At 43.2% G+C, this 20,415-nt stretch overlaps 2 protein-coding genes across 4 annotated transcripts in view; one reads left to right on the plus strand and one right to left on the minus strand.

Moving 5' to 3' along the window:
• On the minus strand, positions 1–17,383 carry Cox15 (cytochrome c oxidase assembly factor COX15). Its single transcript, XM_034500752.2, has 9 exons — positions 17,210–17,383; positions 15,877–16,067; positions 13,835–13,957; positions 11,985–12,171; positions 8,569–8,736; positions 6,971–7,052; positions 4,606–4,760; positions 3,067–3,180; positions 1–1,936 (listed from the first exon to the last, which is right to left on the minus strand). Exons 1-9 carry the CDS (start codon positions 17,297–17,299, stop codon positions 1,805–1,807), a joined length of 1,242 nt encoding a protein of 413 aa, XP_034356643.1. The 5' UTR covers positions 17,300–17,383; the 3' UTR covers positions 1–1,804.
• Positions 17,383–20,415, plus strand: part of Cutc (cutC copper transporter) — a 17,212-nt gene continuing 14,179 nt past the window's right edge. Inside the window, exons 1-3 of one of the 3 annotated variants that reach the window (XM_076921905.1) lie at positions 17,439–17,597; positions 19,850–20,050; positions 20,141–20,212. In XM_076921905.1, coding sequence (XP_076778020.1) covers positions 20,002–20,050; positions 20,141–20,212 — 121 coding nt within the window. In that variant the 5' untranslated portion in view covers positions 17,439–17,597; positions 19,850–20,001. Of the gene's footprint in view, positions 17,598–19,849; positions 20,051–20,140; positions 20,213–20,415 lie in introns of all 3 variants that reach the window. The other 2 variants (XM_034500773.2, XM_034500765.2) reach the window with 2 other exon arrangements.

Consider the following 20,415-nt stretch of genomic DNA (forward strand, 5'->3'; position numbering starts at 1 on the left):
TTAGCTGACTGAAATACATGTTTTAATTACCTTTATAATTTAAAAACAATTGACAGAACTGTGGACAAACTGTTGAAAACATTAAAGGAAATTATTTAATCCTTTAAGTGTGCAATGGCTTTTTCTGAAATAGACATTTGGGGCATAAATCAATAATTGTATATTTTCCACCAATTCATGCTTTCTTCATTTAGATATATAATTATTTATATTTATATATGGTGACAATGAATTATACAGAATCAAAAATAGTTAAGATGGTCTTTGTTCACCAGGATCACATAGAAACCATAAAGCAGTTAAGCAGCTAAATACTGGATCTATTCCGAACATGCTTAACTGTAGTAAAAAAAAAAAAAATGCAACAAAGTATCTGAGACTTGAGCCAACGGTCGCCATGTGCTTGGGTGACTATAAAAGGGTTCCGGTTGCCATGTGCTTGGGTGACTATAAAAGGGTTCCGGTTGCCATGTGCTTGGGTGACTATAAAAGGGTTCCGGTTCCGTGTTGTCTCTGGCTGGACCCTCCTGCCCTCTGCTGTCTGCTTCTAACCAAAGACTGGACTGGGAGATAAGCAGACAGTGTGCAAGCTGCCCTGGTCCCCTTCTTGAATGGATTCTGTCTAGAGGAAATTCTACCCTGCTGATGTACAGATGGGCCCAACAGGTTCAATGCAGCAGGGATGGTGGGGTTGAGATTTGGTGGGAATGGGAACAAGATGGCACAACTTAAAACCAGCCCAGTCCTGTTCCAAGGCCTTGTGATCTCGTAGGTGGAGGATGAGTCGTGAGTTCTGAGGTTGAGGGAACCTCTTTCGTGCAATAACACAAGCCCACCAGGGCCTGGGACTTGGAGAGTAAAACATATGTGTCTGTTTTTGCTAAGAATAGCTAAGAACAGTACCCTTTAGATTTCTGCCTTCTGAGACTCACAGAATAATTATTAGAGTTAAAAAAAAAAAAACCCAAAAAACCTGATCATCTTGTTCAGAAACTGTAAATATGTAACCTCAGGTCAGACATGTTAAACCTCCAATATATTTTTTAATAAGTGAAATAGTCAACATTTAATTTTAATAATATTCACTCCAGGGCTGGAGAGATGGCTCAGCTGTTAAAGGTGCCTGCTGCTCTTCCAGAGGACCTGGGTTTGGTTACAGCACCCATATCAGGCATATTAAAATCACCTATAGCTCCAGCTCTAGGGATCCAGCACCTCCCCTGGCCCCTGGCCTCCATGGGCACCTTCATACACATGGCATATATAACACACACACATACACACACACACACACACACACACACACACACACACACGTACACGTACACGTATACATAAAAGAGAATATTCACTTCAAAAATCTAGCTAGTTAGCTGCTTATAAAAACCAGAAAATATGATAACCCTAGACCTTGGTAACAAACCAACAGTCAGTCGCCAGTCAATTGGTCGAGTAACTCCACTGGGGCACAAGTTCTTGCGTCTGTCACTGTCACCACCAGTGTGACTAGTGGATAGGAGTCTGCAGCACATAGAAACCACGATCTAAGACGTCAGACTGCCTATGAAGCAGCAAATGACAGATGCTTGTTTATGCAACAGAGTTTTAAGGAAACCTCTGGTTTAAGCATACCTTAGTGATATTCCTGATCCAGTGCCCATCTCAATACAAGTCTTCTGAATGACTTGACCAATTTGGAAACCATGTGGCATGTCAATACCACCGTCCTAGAAAAGGCTAAGTTCTTGTGTCTGGTGATGAATTCCCAAGGCAGTTCCAGTCCTAGAAAATGATCCTCTGAGCATTATTTTGGGACTCTTCGGAGTTCATTCATGAGCCAAAGGGCACCACTGAGCAGAGCCAAGGAGCCTGACTGGTGTGTGGCAGCCAGCGGAGTCGGAACATACATAAGCAGAGTGCTAATGCCCAAGGCCACCTATGGTAGAAGAAAGAACAGTAGTGATCCTGAAAATGCACAAACCTCCATGCTGTTTCTCAGACATTACAAACACATGTGCTCCATGTCAGAAGCCAGCATCCGTAAAATGAAGAAACCTATGATGCAGTCAGCCACAGTACCTGCAATCAGATTATCCGTCTCCAGAGTGCTAGGATCGGGAGCTTCCACAGCCAGCTCCTGCCTGCTTCCTGTCCCACTGGTCGTTACTGCTACCATTCTATATGCCTCACTTTTCATGGATGTGGTTACTGAGAGACACAGTTTTCTGTTTGTTGTTTGTTTGAGGCAGAGTTTCACTGTGTAGCCCTGGCTGGCCTTGAACTCACTATGTAGACCAGGGTAGTCTTAAATTCACCTGCCTCTCCCTCCCAAGTGCTGAGATATAGAGATACATATAGTTTTGTGCTGTTAAAAACACAATGTTCTGGGCTGGAGAGATGGCTCAGAGGTTAAACGCTCAGAGGTCCTGAGTTCAATTCCCAGCAACCACATGGTGGCTCACAACCATCTGTAATGGGATCTGATGTCCTTTGTGGAGTATCAGCAACAGCGTACTCATATACATAGAGTAAATAAATAAATCTTTAAAAAAAAAACCACAGTCCTGTCCCTTGCCTTTTCTTAAACCGCTGTGCCGCATCCCATGGCAGATACATACAGTGGTGATTTTAGTTTGTTTCCAGTTTTACCATCACAATTCTGAGTTTCCTTACTCAAAGCTATTAGTGTGTTAGTTTTTCTAAGGCAGACAAAAATGTCAGTTTTGGGGACCAAAGCTTTATATATTATACATCTTATATATAATATATATCATATTGTCTAATTGCCCTCTGAAGAACAGCCAAGCATGTGCATTTTCCTAGGCCTGGGCTAACACTTCATCTTTGCCTACTCCCCATCCAAGCTGCAGCTCTCCAGAGTGACAAGCACAAAGCAGGGTCTATTCTTTCCAGCTGCTCCTCTCTAATATAAAAGGCTGTTGTGTTTATTAGCCATCTGTCACTCCTCTTGTGACAATAGTGTATTGCCACCCTTTATATCATTATTAATCCACTATTAACATGAGTTTGTTTGGGGATGCCATCACACCAAGAAGGGCTGTGTACCTGTGCATATGCCAAAGCTAGCAGAGTCACTGCTGCCATCTTGGTTCTTCGAGGGAGGGGGATTCTCCGGGACAGGAAATAGAGCATTGTAATGGCAGTGACTGATGTGATGCCCTGTAAGAGAGAAAGGCTGTCATCATGCATCTAGGATTTCCTCAGGTTGACTCACAGCCTCAGGAGCCACTCCTCAGCCAGGAACAACTTTCCTGGTCAGGAAGAAGGCAAGGAATGCTATCCACCCAGCTGCTCCTCATTAGCGTTGCCACCATCCCCTCTGTTCCAACTGAGGTGGCACTGTCACCCAGGGCACCACCAGGGTTTGTGTTTACTACTTAGTACATGCTTCCCTTCCTTTGGGTGAGAGTCTTGCTTTTTAAATCAGACCTTGTATTCTTAGCTGTAATTTTATATCTATCTTTACAGTTTTTTTTTTCAAAGTTTTACTCTTATCTTTTTGTGCATGGGTGTTTAGCTGGCATGCATGTCTGTGCACCAAATGCATGTGGTGCCTGAGGAGGCCACAGGAGGAGTTGAAGCCTCTGGAACAGCAGGGCTGACCTTAGCACAGAAAGGATTTAACTCCCTGTGTTGTGAGTGAAGGATGTGGTAGTGCTTCCAGCTGGGAAAGACAATGAAAATCTTGGTTTCTTATTCTTATACCAGAATAAGGGTCTGGGTTTGACAATATGGTTTCTTTTCTCCATCTATGCCAGAGAGAATGTTTTCGACCGTATTTCATGTTTCAGAAGGAGCTATGGGGCAGACCCAATCACAGTTTACTTATGCTAAAATACTGTGTAGGGGTGGGGACTAAGACGACCTTGAATGTCAGCCCTAGCACAAAGATATGGTCCTCTCTGCATCTCCCAGTGTACCATCTCACACTGGGCATGCCTCCATCTGATGGCATCCTGCCCCTAGCTTAACACTGGCTCTAGAGGTTCCACTTCTGCTGATGGTGTTTTAAGAACACTGCAGGAGAGACTCTGGGGTGGCCTTTGCTCTGTCCTTAGATGTAACTTCTTGTTCTGTTAGAGCTTCTCTCACATCCACCAATTATCAAGGTCTCCCACTTAGGCCTTGTGCCCTGTGACCCTACCCTGCCGTCTTTGACCCCACTACTGCTTTATGGGTGTCTCCTGGGTACAGTTCATCATGCTCTGGCTGCCAGGGACGTCTTAGTACGGCTCCCACACAATTGGTGCCTATCAGCTTAAATACATGGAGAAGTACTACTGAAGCCCCTTTGGGCTCTCTCACGGCAGTGTCCGAGCTCTGCTCTCTGATCAACCACATCTCTGCTGGAATGGCACTCACACACATTCAGGATGGAGGGGTTAGTACTTTTTGCCTATCTGATTTGAAGCTAGAATTTGGGTGTAATGATGACAAAAATGTCTGACCAGACAACTGGTCCTAGAATTGCTTCTAAAAGAACAAGCAGTTACTGCCTCACTACTCGAGGCCATCAGTGCCTCGCTGGCACTCCCGGTACTTGGTGGGGTCCCTATGCCCAGCAATACAAAGCAGCACACTTACCAGAAGCCGGTGATCAAACTGAACCATGGTAGGATTCTCAAAAACATTCTTCAGGACGGGAGAGAAGGTCAGGAGGTCCTCTGGGATCCAAGATTCTCCCATTTTGGGGAAGGAGTTGTAAACAAGCCCAGCATCCAGCCCTGCCACAAAAGCCCCTGCATGCCAAGACACATAGGAGTTATGAAAACGAAGACCAAGTATTAGCTGTGAACACAGAAAAATCTCCTACCTAGAGCTAGACAGAGGAATGACTTGGAGGATGAAAGAGAAACAGGCAAGTGGGGCTTCTCAGTGAGAACATACATCACAATCTCTACAGGAACTCAGCAGCACCCAGAATCCTCTGCTCCAACCCCGAGTCTCCAGCGTGTCTGTGCTAGAGACCACAGCTCTGGAGATTTACTGTTTGCTTGTTTTGACCCTGTGTCCTTCCTGTCCCTAACTACTGCTGGTCTCTCTGGGAGCTTGAGGGTTCTCTCCCTCGCTCCCTCAGTCCCTGCTCACACAGCAGCATGAGAGGATCTCCTGATGTGACATGAACACTTCCCTTCCTTTCTGCTCCATTCCTCTCCCTTCATCCTGTTTCAGTTTCTTCACAGAACTGATTGTTACTGATGTGTTTTGTTGTGCATTATCTGTCTTTCTTCCCAAGGATTCGATACTCGTTGGAGGAGCAAATACAAAAAAAAAAAAAAAAAAAGACCCAAAATCGCAAACTTACAAACTAAACCCCGTCTAAGGACAAAAAGAAGGCAGGCCTGAATGAATGCACAATAGATCATTAGTATCACCAAAGTCAAAGAAATTTTAATCATTTTGTAAACATGAACATCAAAATTCAAATTCACATTATATAGAAAAAAAGTGAAGGGCAGAGAGTTGGCGTAGGATAGGCTGGGTTGAAGTAATGTCATTTTCATGGCTGAGAAGTGGAGGAGGAGCTAAGGTGGGAGGAGTAAGGAGAGGAGGAGGAGGAGGAGTAAGGAGAGGAGGAGGAGAAGGAAGAGGAGGAGCTAAGGGAGAGACTGAGAATGAGAGAGGGGGACATGAAGGCTGATGTTCCCTTGTCTGTAGCAGTCAAAGGTAGCTGGTATATCTAGGTTGGGTATTGGGTTACACTTCTGATTGTATGGGCATCTTGTCATTGATCATTACCAAATATATAAGCCTTTGGATAATCTAAGCATTAGAGTCTCATTTGTACTGAGCCTGCATGGTTGGCGGGATGGTGTGGGCAATGCCCAGCCTTGCAGAGACAGCATAGAAGATTGGCAGAGCCATCTCCCACACTGGCATCTCGTGGGTGGCAGAGCTGGTGTTTCTGGCTGGCCATTTCTAGCTATGGCACAGATGTGGCCTCTGGCCACCGAATATGGCGGCTGAGCCAGGCAGAGCCACTGCAGCTTAGATAGTTGGCTTGAGCAGAGGCTGTTTTTAAATAATTACTACAACAGAGAAGCACTATCCAATAGAACTTTCTGTGATAATTGAAGTGTTCTATGTGTTTCCTGCAAACATCAGCCAGGAGCCACCTGCCCCTGTTGAGTACTCAGTGTGGGTAATGTAACTGAATGAAAGCTAAGTGTCATTTAGCCTGAATGTAAGTTAACCACATAGGGCTTCTGAGTCCTATACTAGATAATGCATTCCAAGGTGAGAAAGGCAGAGGTGAGCACACACTTTAAGGAAGAGAAGCCTAGGGCTGGAACAATGGCTCAGTGGTTGCTGCTCTTCCAGAGGACCCGAATTCCCTTCCCAGCACCCATGTTGGGTGGCTCCCAACCATATGTAACTCCACTACAGGGGAATGCAATGCCCTCTTTGGTCTCTGTGTATACCTGCACACATGTGGCATACACTCATGCACACACACACACACACACACATGTACACATAATAAAAAAAAATTTTTAAACTCTTAGGAGGAAAGGCCTACATCTGAGCTCCAATGACCTTGTCACCTTTGATCATCACTGAGGACAGCTATCTGTCTGACCCATTCTGGTGTAATGTGTAATAAAACGCTTACATAACAACTAACACAGCTTTTGCTACATGCCAGGCACTGTTCTAAGCACGTTATGTACAGGACTTACAGTCATCATCTCTGTTTTATACACAGCTTGCAGTTCCCAGTTAAAGCTAGAAATTGATGTGAACTTATGCAGTGTGGATTGAAGTAAATGCTCAATAGTTTTGTTTAACTGAGTGGACAGAGGAGCAGGAAACAGAACAGATGCTGGGTGTGAAAGAGCCGAGTGTGACAGGAAAAGATGAAGAGGCAGCAGGAAGAACAGAGCATCAGGCAACAAATGCTACTTCAAACTGGATGGGGAAGCTCTGTGTATGCTGGGCTGAGCCCTACCTGAGAGAGCCGTGAGGAACACCAGGCCTGCTGTTCCACCAGCAAAGCGTCTCAACCACAGGAGCTGTCGGGTTTCTGGTAACTGAAAAGGATGATCAGGTAAGCTGCTTGGTAGGAATTACGGAGGTGCAAGATCTCCAAATCCAAATCCAGACAATTTATGGTCAGATGGTCTCTGTCTGCTGACGAGGATAAGTACTCCCGGCAGACACTGTTCCAACACAGGATAAGTACTCCCAGCAGGCACTGCTCTAACAGGCTAAACCCTCAGCGGATATTGCCCCAACATACACTTAGTACTTAGGAAGGAATGGGAAAAGCACAGGTTAGAAAGAAAGGCTACTTTGTCAGGAAACAGCTACAGATGCAGGCAGTTTATTTTATAAATTTCCCTTGGAAATCAGAGGAAGAAGAATTTTTCAGATGAAAAGTGTTCACTATGAAAATGCTTCAATATTTGACTCTCTTTTGAACATCTCCAGTCCTTACTGGAACTCAAGCCCCTAACTCTAAACACCTATTAGATGATTCTACTGAAAAATCTGATGTGAGGTCAAGATTTTCTCCATGAACAAGCTTATTCAGGTTGACTCATGATTTAGTATTTACTTACTTATTACTTTTAAGATTAAACATTTTCAATTATCAGTATGTACAGTTCTGTGGAGTCTCTTGCACTCCTCGCCATCTTTATGTTGGGTCAGAGGACTGAACTTACGCTTTCAGGCTTGTTGAGCCTGGCCCAGCCACCATCACTATTTGAAAACATAAGAAAAAAGTGAAAAAATTAAAAAAGAAAGAGCGATAATAGTGTCCTAAACGACTGTGGTAACTTGAGACTTCTCTTATAAATGAAAGGCTCAAAAAAATGTAACTTGCTTTTGAGTCAAAGAGTAAACCATAAAAACTGACATTTTCCTAAAGAAAAACCACCATACGGAAAAGTACTTTTAAAACACAAATCACTATGACTTAATACAGTGTTAGACTGAATGCTATGTCCCCACTTAATACCACACAATGGGGCTGGTTTTCACCAGCAAAAGTTCAAACACAGCTCTTGATCTAGTCTCCACTGTCTTGCTGCTCACTATCCATTCTGGGAGCCAGGGCTAGAGTGGCTGGGCTGTGTCTTACTGTCAGCTCCCCCGGTCTTTCTCCTACAATTAGTGCTCTTACATTCCTCAGTCAATAATGATGACAAGGTATTCAGCCTCTATAGTATCAAGCAACTTTCCTGTGCATATGTGCGTATGTGTGTGTGTACATACATATATCTCCTATGTGTGTGTGTGTATACATATATCTCCTGTGTGTGTGTGTGTGTACATATATCTCCTCTGTGTGTGTGTGTACATATATCTCCTGTGTGTGTGTATACATATATCTCATGTGTGTGTGTATGTACATACTTATATCTCCCAAAGAACTGAAATCAGAATCTCACAGATACACTCTTTGTAACAGCCAAAGTGAAAGCAACAGGCATTAACGGCAATCTGATTTTGACTTACTAACTTTTCATCAGAACCAGATTTTCCATTTCCCTGACATGTCAGCACTAGGCAGCTGTAGTGACCCCACAGACTGATGTTTACCTTGTGCTGAGGCAGAAGCAGTGACAGGGAGGTCCACAGGCTGGCACAGTAGAGAACCAGTGCTGACCCCAAGTGGGCTGCAAGGCGATACTGACTGACCCTAGGGATATCATAGGACTCTGGTTTTTCTTCTAATCCACTTTTCACCATATACCAACCCAACAGACCCTAGAAGTCAAGCAGAAAGAGGCAAATCAAACAAGGTTTGACCTGTCAGGTTCTATTGAGAAACTACGTTATCAGAAAGAATGCCCTACTGACCCGTTTTCTACACTCTCCTATACAGCCAGTGTTCAGGATCTAAGACCTGTTGACAACTCTATATTAACAGTATTAGTGCTTGACCACTGTTTAAAGACTTATGTTTTGCTGAAGATAGTTCATGTATCTAAGATCATACAGATGTTTATCTGCACCCAAAACTGTACAAATGCACTATATAATTTAACATGTAAACCAATAAAACAGAATAGCTTATTCTATGAAAACTCTAACTGTTTAAAATTAATTACTGGTTTTTTTTTTTTTTTTTTTTTTTTTTTTTTTTTTTTTTTTTTGGTTTTTTTCAAGACAGGGTTTCTTTGTGTAGCTCTGGCTGTCCTGGAACTCACTCTGTAGACCAGGATGGCCTTGAACTCAGAAATCCGCCTGCCTCTGCCTCCCAAGTACTGGGATTAAAGTCGTGTGCCACCACTGCATTTAATTACTGTTAAGATAGGTAGGTACAAGATAAACACAAAAGTCTAGTCTGGGAGAAGGTCATACAAATTGTAAGATTTTATACGCAGATTGCTTTGTAAATACTCTCTCTCTCTCTCTCTCTCTCTCTCTCTCTCCCTCTCCCTCTCCCTCTCCCTCTCCCTCTCCCTCTCCCTCTCCCTCTCCCTAAGAAAAATGAAACTGGAAACTTTAATTTGTGGAGATGAGGAAATTTAAAGCAGAACTACAAACTCACAGTCAAAAGACTTCCGGCTCTTAGGAAGGAGGGAGGGAAGGAGGGAGGGGGGGAGGGAGGGAGGGAGGGAGGGAAGGAGGGAGGGGAAGAGGGAAGATCAGTAAAGAAAGCACATGTTTAGACCAGATGTGGCACAGGCTGTAATCCCAGCCCTTGGGAAGCAGGGGCAGCAGGATCAGCAACATGAGGTCACACTTGGCTGCACAGCAAGTTGGAGGTCAGATCTGGCTACATGAGACTGTCTCATAAATCCAAGCCAAACCAACCAGCCAAATGACAACAGAACCCCACCCCTCCTCAACAAAAGGCACGATTCTGCTTAGAAAGCTCACAGAATGAATCATACTTCATGATTCTCTGCTTTAACTAGAAAATAACCAAACTATATCAATTCTAATCTTATAAGATAAGACACAATCATAACACACACTCAACCCCACATGACTAGGTCAAAGGGGTGAGTTTCTTCTACTTCTTCAGGTAATCCTTTGTGGATAGTTCCTTCCCCTTTCAAGACTAGCCTGGCTATCATAACTCCCTCCTATTTGCAGGGACACGGAAAAATGAAGGCATATACCATGCAAATTCTCTAGCCTCACTTGATTCCTCACACAACCGTGACAGCTTTATTCTAATAATTCCATCTAATTTTGCTTAGTCACTAAAATATAATAAAAGTTAACATAACTTTTATTAATGTCTAATTCTTTTCTGCAGTTTCTATTGACTCACTAATTTCTTTTTAAAAATTATTTATATTATTTATATTTTCTGTACATTGGTGTTTTGCCTGCATGTATGCCTGTGTGAGGGCATCGGATCCCTTAGAAGAGGAGTTATAAACAGTTGAAAGCTGCATTGTGGGCGCCTGGAGTTGAACCTTGGTCCTTGGCAAGAACAGTCAGTGCTCTTAACCATGGATCTCTCCAGCTTGTTAAGCTCCTCTAACTAGCTCATCTCCTTGATGTGACTTCTGAGTTATATTAACCACCTACTTTCCTACAGGTCAAATGCTGATGTTTCTTTGATGCTGTGACACCATCGGGACCTTTATATTTTGACCCAAATACTTGCAGGTGTCTTCTCTAATTCCTTTTCTTGGCTGTTAGCTTTGACTGTGGGAATCTTGCAAAGCTCTTCTCCTTAACAAAAGTCTAGTTTACAGACTTTTAAATACCATGTACACTTGAACATCAGTTACATCTGTATCCAACCTTCATCCCACAAACTGTTCTTCAGGAGTTTTCTACAGTGACAATTTTAGAATTTTGATCTCTTTAAAAAACACAGAAATGTTACGCTTTTGTTTTAATGGCAGGTGTGGAATGCGGGGTGCTTCAGACTGTCCACAGCAGCTCACTAGGATTTGCCTCATGCTCTAGCAGGGCTGTGGTCTTGCCAGCAGCAGATAGTTTCCGTGATTGTGTGACATTTGAAGTTCTGGGGACTTTTCAAAGGGTATGTAAATGCTAGGGCCCTGAGAGGCAGGGTGGTTGTTGGCTGCTGTTGGTCATGGTTTGTTACATAGTCATATGCAAAAAAGAAATAACAAGAAGAAATTAGATATCCTGAAGGCTGAGATCAAGCTTGCCTCAAGGAACCTGACGTGCCTCACCAGCAGGAAGTAGTATAACAATAATGTGGCCCCGTTGCTTTCTGTCCTTTCTTCGTTCCTATTTAGTGCTAGGGGGTGGAAAGGGGTGGAGAAGAGTGGCTTTCTATAGCCACTCCAGTAGGGATCACTCTTTCTTAGTCAGTAGACAAGTTAGAAAACGGAAGAGAATACAGGAAGAGGACCATGATAGAGGCAATACTCCTAGTAGCACAAGATAATGTTCTTATTGACAACTTTCTTACTTTACACACCCAACTAAAGAGTTTGATAGCTATTATCTCATTTAACATCTGTATTCCCAAGTGGCACTATTACTATCTCCACCTGTAGAGAGAATAGCTTGTATATCGTATGGATGCATCACCTGTCAATTAAAAACCCTATGGTCTGTAGGGAAGGGTAGAATAGAAGGTGGGACATCTGGGAGGCAGAAAGAACTCAGGGATAGAGCCAGGTGTTGGAGATTCGGCCGAGAAGAGGTGACCAGACAGACACGTGGTACCTGAGCACAGGTAACCGGCCACATGGCAGAATGTAGATTAAAATAAATGGGATAATTTAAGTTATGATCTAATAAGAAAAAAGCCTAGCAATATAGCCAAGGTATTTGTAAATATATTTTGAGTCTGAGTCTTATTTCTGGGAGCATGGGGCTGGGAGGAAGAACCAGGCCTAACCTCTATATCTAGGTACAGAAGGGAAATCATATATGACAGAAGTCAGATGGCTTAAGGCCACGCCTCTGGCTCTAAAATGCCCACTCTTACCTACTCTATTGTATGACTTCCTCAAACAATGCCAACTCTTTGGAGTAGCTCTGGTTTCCCAATCTTGAATAAATCTTACCTGGAAACAGACTAAGCCACAGAGGGCAAGGACACGTCCTTTCATGCCACGGTTGAGCCAACCCTTTCTCCAGAAGTAGGCAGCAGGCAGGATGTATGCAAGGCCTACAGCTCGACCCCACATCCGGTGTGAGTATTCCATGTACCAGATAAACTTGAATTCCGCCAGCGTCATGTCATGATTCAGGCTAGGTGAGATGGGAGTCAGAAATGAAGCAGGAGGGAACGGGTGGATTTCTGTACTTATTTTGTGTGCGTGGACACACAGGTGCTGCAGCATGTGTGGAGGTCAGAGACAACCTTGGGGAATCAGTTCTCTCCTCCCACCTTTTGTTTGACTAGGGTCTCTCTTACACCCACCACTGTACTATGTACTTCAGGCTGAGCTGGCCCTGAATTTCTGACTGACCCCCCTGTCTCCACCTCCCAATAGTGCTGGGATATAGATGTCCCCCATGGCATTTGGCTTGTTCTCTCAGTTCTGAGGTTGAATGTAGGTCATCATGGTTATGCAGCAAGCACTTTACTGCTAAGCCATCTCTCCACCTCCTCCATTTGATTTTCAGTTCCCTATGGAATGCAGAAACATTCTCAATCTTGCAGCTTGTTAGCTCTGCCTTCTTCCTCTTCCAGGAACTTTAACATGACTCGGGCCTTAAAAGGCTCAGAGCAGGCAGCTCACTATACTTCAGTGAACCAAAAATCAAGAAATAAATCTAATCACTGTAAAGGATTTAAAGAAGCAAAACTTGACTAGGACATGTGCTGGCTAGTTTTAAGTCAACTTGACACAGGCTAGAGTCACCTGAGAGGAGCACATCCCAGTGAGAAAATGCCTCCATAGGGTTGTAGGCAAGCCTGTACAACATTTTTAAAATTAGCAATTGATGTAGGAGGGCCTAGGCCATTGAGGGTAGGAGCATCCCTGGGGTGATGGTCCTGGGTTCTGAAAGAAGGGAGGCTGAACAAGCCATGGGAAGCAAGCCAGTAAACAGCACCCCTGTGTTGGGACACAGTCCAAGAATGAAGTCCTGTAAGAATTCTGAGTGCTTCTGAGAAAACCCCAAGAAAACAGGACAACAGTCTCGTGACCTCAGTTTCTTCAAATCACAGGATTTTTCTTGGTATGTGTTTTCACACTCCTCCCAGGCATAGTGGATAGGAGTGGGTTATTTCTTGTTAGTCATACACCGCTACGGAAAACCACGTTTTGCCACATGTGGTTTGCTCTTGTGATTGAACACCATACTCATGTGACTCCTCTGACCCCTCGAGTATAAACTGCCTGATGCTCTGGATAAAGTTGGCTCTTGCATGGGACTTTAGACTGCCTTGCTTTTAGGTTCCAGTCTCCCAGGTCCCACCACCTTCAGAGCAGTAAGCACCCTCCATGGCCTCTGCATGAGCTCCTGCCACCAGGTTCTGCCCTGCTTGAGTTTCTGCCCTCCTTGCTTCTGATGAACTGTTATGTGGAACTGTGAGTGGAATAAACACTTTCCTCTCCAGTCGCCCTTGTTCATGGTGTTTCATCACAGTAATAGTAACCTTAACTACGATGGGATAGTTACTTGAGGGGCTTTGGAGATGGGTCAGTGTGTGAGCGGGCTCAGTGCACAAGTGTGAAGACTTGAGTTCAAATCCCCAGCACCCATCTAAAACACTGGACCTGGCTGTGTGTACCTGTCACTCTAGTGCTGTGGAGGAGGGACAGGAAGGTCACTGAGACTTGCAATCGGTGAGCCCAGCTCCAGGTTCAGTAAGAAACGGCATCTCCAAGCTGCTACACAGGCACTTATGTACCTTTATCACACAGAAACAAATATATTTATCCATTTTTTTTCTAACACTTACATTTTAAACTCTGGAAATTGCTGGTACTTTTGGAACTCTGCTTCCCATTCTTCCTGGCTTGCAGGTGGCTTCATCTCCTTTATTAGATGCCAGTCTACCATTGAGAGGCCAGACTCCGTCAACCTTGGGATAAGAAATAAATTCTCAAGTGTTATGTTTCTAAGTTATTCATAAACAGTTGACAGTAACAAGTGGATCTGAACTTAACCCATGGGTATGAAGTCCTTTCCTCTCCCTTTCCTGTTTGTATTGCTGGATGTGGAATCCAGGTTCTTCCACAAACCAGGCCCTATAACCCCAGCTCTTAATTCCTTACACTTTGATTTTATTCTCGCAACTCTATTATTCAACCACCCCCTTCCAACTATTGTTTGTTGATTTCTTTTCTTCTTCTTCCCGAAACAGAGTCTCTGAGGTAGCCTAGGCCTGCCTCTTACTTCCCAGGTGCTGAGATCGCAGGCCTGTGCCCCCATGACTGGGTCCCACTTAATTCTTTTACTTGCATCTCTTTATAGGCAAAAACAATGCTTAGATTAAAGGAATATGTATTAAATGTATAAACAGCATTTGTTCAACCATTGAGCTCTATATAATACCAGCTAAAACTAACCTTCCCCATACAGGAAAAGAGACTTGTTACAGAAATATATGTTCAAGATAGTATCATTTCAATTTGTTGCAATTTCCCATAACAGCCTATGAAACAGGGACGCAATGACCATGATGATAAACACACACACGTGGTAAAAATCAGAAAGCAGGGGCTGGAGTCACAGCCCATCCAGTGAAGGGCTTGCCTGGACACAAGCCCCAGAACCTCTGTTTAAAAAAAAGAAAAGACAGACACAATAGCACACACTTGTAATCCCAGGCTGGCCAGGTAGAGACAAACCGCTCCTTGGAACTCAATGGTCTATTCAGCAAGTTCAAGGTCAATAGTAGGCCCTGGCTCTCAAATAAATAATAAATGAGAGAGGCACCCAGGAATGAAGTCATCCTCTGACCTCTACATGTGTGCAGATGCATATGCACATGCACACAACCTATCTTCACCAAAAGGAATCAGGTTTTTTAAACTAAAGGCCAGCATAAGAAACATACAAGATAAGCCCGCAAAACCTTATCATACCAGAAAGCAAAGATGCTATCAAAGGGCTTGTCAGAAGGTGCTGGAACCAATTTCAAGAGATTCTCACCAGCTAAGCTGGGAGATTTTAAGCAAACTATTAACACAATCCCCACAGTGGACTGGATCTATCTAATGTATTTAAATATATGAACACAAATCCTTTACTTGTAGCCTTTGGAGGATCTTGGAACAGATTCATTATTTTGAAAATTAGTAAATGAAGACAATGAATCAAGTATTTTGTGTTTCCTATAAAGACTGTCTCCTGGGGTAATGACAATAAAAATATTACCATTTTGGAACTCTCATGAAATAATGGATTCAGGCAACGATAATCAAGACAGCTGAAGTCCCCAACAGATCCCAGGATGAATGCCCCAACACTTAGGCAGTATTTTGTCCCCTCATTCCCAATCTGAATCTAATAAGCAACTACTCATTTACAGGACAAAGGATATGTTAACCATCACCAGATAGTCCATGGTTACTTTGAGTAGCCACAGGACAAATGTCTTGGCTTTGTTCAATAATACCAAAAACAAACAAAAGATGCTGGGGGAAGGGAAAGCCTAAATCCATAAAGTCTCTGTTTACAGATATAAAGACAACCTAAGAGATATATGAAGTGATTGTGATATATGTATGATCTTATGTGTTTAAGCAAACAAACTGCAGAGGAGAAAGTTCAAATAAATCTGAACACTGTAAAGGTAAACATATAGAGAAACAACGCCCAGCTACCAGTTAAGACTGAAAACTGGTCCTGATAATGAAAGACCTACTAATAAAACACCAACCTGTTCTAAGACACAGCAAGCTATCAGTTTTTCCATCTGTGACTCCAGCGAGCTAGACGATGCCCAAGGCTTCCTTTTTCCACTGATAAGCTGATTCAGCAAGAGTAAACACTCACCTTGTCACTCCTCCAAGAATAACTGCTCCAGCCACTGTTCCACTGCACACCAGGAGCCATCGGCCCACTGCCCGCTCGGCTGCCCTCGAAGGAAGGGCCACTGTCCCTTTTCCAGATTGCAAAGCCACTTCAGTGATGGTGCTGTACTGCCCTGGCCTCAGAGGACGCCTGCTGCCATAGCTGCCACCACACTACAGAGCAAGACAGAATATTATAACTGAAGAATCTGCTACCAACATTTAGTCTCAATTTAACTGGAGTAAAGTACCCCATAAGGCTGCATCTCACAGCTACCGCTCTGGTTAAACACTGCCTCTCATCTGGACCACTGGAACCCTTTCCTACTGGGTTCCCAGTCTCTAAGTGTGCTATCCCCTCCCACACACTTCCATCAATGCCTGACATAATGCCAGACCCACTGGAGGTCTGGGCTGGCATCGTTACTCCCCAAACTTTTCTGGGTCTTAGAACAGATCAGTATCACAGCACAAAATACCTCCCTTACCACAACCCTTAGCACACTGTCATGTATCAGGTAATCTGCCCCTATGTCCCACTAAGCTGGGAGCTCTGCATGACAGGTTCTAGTCAGTCTTCCTCTTATTCCCTTGGTTTGTAGTACTGGTCCCTTACATAGCAGAACCTAATACATATTTATCACATGAACTAACAATTGAATGAACTAACTCCTTCAGGGCAGGCACTATGTGGGCATTATTTTTTCAGGATCATAACATAACGATAATCTCTAAAATTCTCTGGTTTCTCTTCACATCATAAAAATCTTTCACCTTTTACTAGTGATTACAGATAAGAGAATACATGTCCTCTTGATTCTAACACTAGGTGTAAAAATATGTATGTTCAGTTTCCTAATTCTAATTAACTGGGTTTCTTAGACAAGCAACTTAAAATAAACCTCAATTCCCTTCTCTGTAGAATGGGGTTGCACAGGAGTTCCTGACTGCTTGGCGGCTTTTAGCAAAAACCAAATGTGGGGAAAAAAATTACTGAGCTTTTATCAGTATATTTACTGATAAAATATACTGATATTGATGTATATTTAAAATTTTAATCCTTACAAACACCTTGTGTAATAAGTAGTTCTATTCTACAGAAAAGGAAATTAAAACTTAAACGCTAAATAAATTGGCCAGTAATACACAACACTAGGCAATATTTCCGGATCCTCATTCAGGGAAGTGTCTGGACACAAGGAAATGTGTCATGAAATGTGAAAGAGATTAGGACTTGCAGGGCGGTCCCTTTACTTTACCCTGGCCTTTTTTATCCCAGCCCGGCTTCCGTGATCGGAGCCAGCTGGAGTGGGTACCTGTGTTCTGGAAGCCAGCCTAGAGACCAGGGGCCCGACACTGCGGCTCCCCATCAAGGCCTTCAGGGGCGGAAGGAGCAACCGTTGCATACTGACAGTACAGCGCCTCTGCCGGAACGCCCCAGCGATCTGCGGTCCGCTTCTCCTCTACCTAAAGGACAAACACTTCCGGGTCAGGCGTCCGGAGCGTGAGGCTGGCCACTGCGCGTGCGCATAGGACTCTACGGGGGCTGCGGGGCGCGGGCGTCGGGGACGCGCCTCCTCGGTGGCTCGCGCAGCCGCGGGGACCCAGTGGAAACCGAAGGCGAGCGAGGGAGGAACGCGGGAAACATGAAGAAGGGGGCTTCTTGCGAGCGGAAACAGGCGTGGATATCGTCGGGGAAGGCGGGTGCGGAAGGTGGCGGGGCAGGGGTGGTTGGCCGGTGGACCCCGGGGTGCTCCCGGCCTGTCAGGCTTTCCCGCGGTCGAGTTTCCTCGCTGCTCCGGGATCCTGGGCAGTCACGCATTCCCTCAGCTCCTCGAGGGCCACAAGAGGGCACCATACCCATCCGCCTCCTTGGCTCCCTGTTAGATAATAAAAGTGTGGCGACAGCTCTACCATCTGTAGCTGCGACCGCAGGGTGGCAAGTGGGTTTCCACAGCCATTGGGTTACAGATGACTCGTTGCTTCCTGCGGGAGTTGTCCAGGACTGGTTGGCTATCATGGCAGACAGGAATTCGACAGTTTTCTTCTCTTCCTTCTCTTCGGTGAACTCTTGGTTCTCAAAACCAGGACTTGTCTTCCTTAAAAAAAAAAAAAAAAAGTGTTGATTGATAAATTAGAAAATAGCCATAATTGCCTATTATATGTCAACACAAATAACTCTTATGAAGGATAAATATCCCTAAACAAAACAGCGAAAGTGGCAATGCTGTGTATTTTGCAAATCTCTTTAATTTCTCGCTTAATGGAAGATGTAGGTTGGATTCTCATACCTGCATCTGTGTGTTTAATAGTGTCCTGAAGCTACATTCCACTCCCAAGAGGCTAAAAGAGAAAAGACAAATACCAACACAGACTCGGAGTCCCCAAAGCCATCTGGAGTATCTTACTTTGAGCACTACTGCTTCAAATGTCTTTTTTGATCCCTACAAAAAAACTTTTTCAGCATCATCAGCCCCACTAGTGGGACTGTTACCAGATCTGTAGAGTTAGTATATTGTTGTTTAAGAACATAGGTTAATGTTTGAGTCCTAATCTATGGAACTGATAGTCTTTTATTAAATAAATGACTATTGCAACTTGGTATTAGGAGGTGACAGATTTTTTTTGTTTCTCTCATCTTTTATCATAAAAGCAGTATCAGGTAGAAAAAAATCAAGCAATATAGAAAAGCAAAAATAATTCCAAATTCATTGCCTAGTAGTAACCACTATTAGAATATGGTGATTGTTCTTACCGAGATCAGTACCTGAAGTATGAATTAAATACTTTAAAATTTTGTTGGCCATTTTTGTAGGAGGGTGGGTACATGTGCCATAGTGGAGGTCAGAGGACAACTTTGTGAGTTAGTTCTCTCCTTCCAACTTTAAATACACTCAGGGGATGAACTCAGGTTGTCAGACTTGCACAGTTAAATAGCTTTACCCACTGAGCCATTTTCCAGGCTCCAATGTTTAAACTGTTAATTAAAAATGAGTTATACATTTAATTTGCAGGAGAACCCCAAAGCTGCTAACAACACACTTGTTAGTATCAACATAATAATTTGTAATTCAAGTTTTACTGTATATTTGACTGACTTGTTAGCACAGTAGGTCCTCTGCTTTCTGAGAGGTGAATAGAAGGAATTCTTATAATGACCTTATTAAGGAACTTCATGTCAACCATAACGACCAGATATTTATCTCATAAATAAGAAGTGAAACCAGGGATCTAGTGAGAAATATCTAATTCAAGTTATTGGAGTTCAAAAGAAGTAGAACTTCTTTTCTACTTTGGGAGAAAAACATGGAAATATGACTTGGTCTGATCCTTGGAAAAGATTAGCATTTGAAGATGAAACTAGAAGGATTTTTTCAACTGAGATAGTATAATCATTGACAAAGATGGAGATCGAAGAGAATGAGTCATAAAGAGGAAATCATGTGACATTAATATTGAATGTTTTTGAATGCTTAGTATGATACTCTTTATGTAAGTTATCTCAATGTTCATTACCCGGATGTAGGAATTGAAACCTACTCTTGTTTTATAGAAAACTTAAGTAACTTGTCTAGGGTCATACAGCAAATAAAATAGTGAAACCAGGATTTGAAATTCAATTCTTATTTTTAAATATCTATCCCTTATAACTGCTAGCATCGAGAAACATTCTGAGAGTTGGAGCTGGAACACAGGGATGAGGTCTGTGCATTAGGAAAATTAGTTTACATTTACTGTGTACCAAAGATGGTTTCCATTTGGTTTCTTTTGTGTATGTCTATATATCTATTTCACAGTCTAGAGATGCCGGTTGTAACGAATGCTATTTTACCACACGATGGGTCATAGTGCATCTGTTTATTCTTCTACTGCACATGTGAATTTGGGCAGCAAAATTATGAAGGTTTTTTTTTGTTTTGTTTTGTTTTGTTTTTTGTTTTTGTTTTTCGAGACAGGGTTTCTCCGTGTAGCCCTGGCTGTCCTGGAACTCACTCTGTAGATCAGGCTGGCCTTGAACTCAGAAATCCACCTGCCTCTGCCTCCCAAGTGCTGGGATTAAAGGCGAGTGCCACCAAGTAAAGGCCTGAAGTATTTATGGAAGATTTGTATGAATTGCTGGTTCACCTGCCTCTGCCTCCCAAGTGCTGGGATTAAAGGCAAGTGCCACCAAGTAAAGGCCTGAAGTATTTATGGAAGATTTGTATGAATTGCTGGTTTCTTCAAGAATTTCTGTTCATATATTTTAGGAGCAGGAAATGGATTTCTTATGGAAGTGTGTGTAGATTCGGTGGAGTCCGCTGTGAATGCAGAAAGAGGAGGTAAGGGAAACTAGAGAGTCTGAAAATGAATCCTATGAACTGACCTCAAAAGCCCTTGCTAAGCTAACCACGGGAGGCTACAGCAAAAGGGTCACCATGAAGTCCATTTGAGCTATTGAGATTCCATTTAAAAAAAAAAAAAAAAAAAAAAAAAAAAAAAAAAAAAAAAAAAAAAAAGCCTTGTCATCTCTTGCATAGTAACA

Source organism: Arvicanthis niloticus, chromosome 1 (genome assembly GCF_011762505.2).
Source record: "Arvicanthis niloticus isolate mArvNil1 chromosome 1, mArvNil1.pat.X, whole genome shotgun sequence".
Classification (NCBI taxonomy): Eukaryota; Metazoa; Chordata; class Mammalia; order Rodentia; family Muridae; genus Arvicanthis; species Arvicanthis niloticus.

What these genes read in the sequence shown, in the direction of transcription:
- Cox15 (XM_034500752.2), bottom strand. Translation starts at nt 17,299, where the DNA reads ATGCAACGGTTGCTCCTTCCGCCCCTGAAGGCCTTGATGGGGAGCCGC. An exon ending in CAATTTCCAGAGTTTAAAAT is followed by an intron (nt 12,172 to 13,834) that starts GTAAGTGTTAGA and finishes CATCTCACCTAG; the next exon opens with CCTGAATCATGACATGACGC. An exon ending in TAGCTTTGGCATATGCACAG is followed by an intron (nt 1,937 to 3,066) that starts GTACACAGCCCT and finishes CTTCTACCATAG; the next exon opens with GTGGCCTTGGGCATTAGCAC.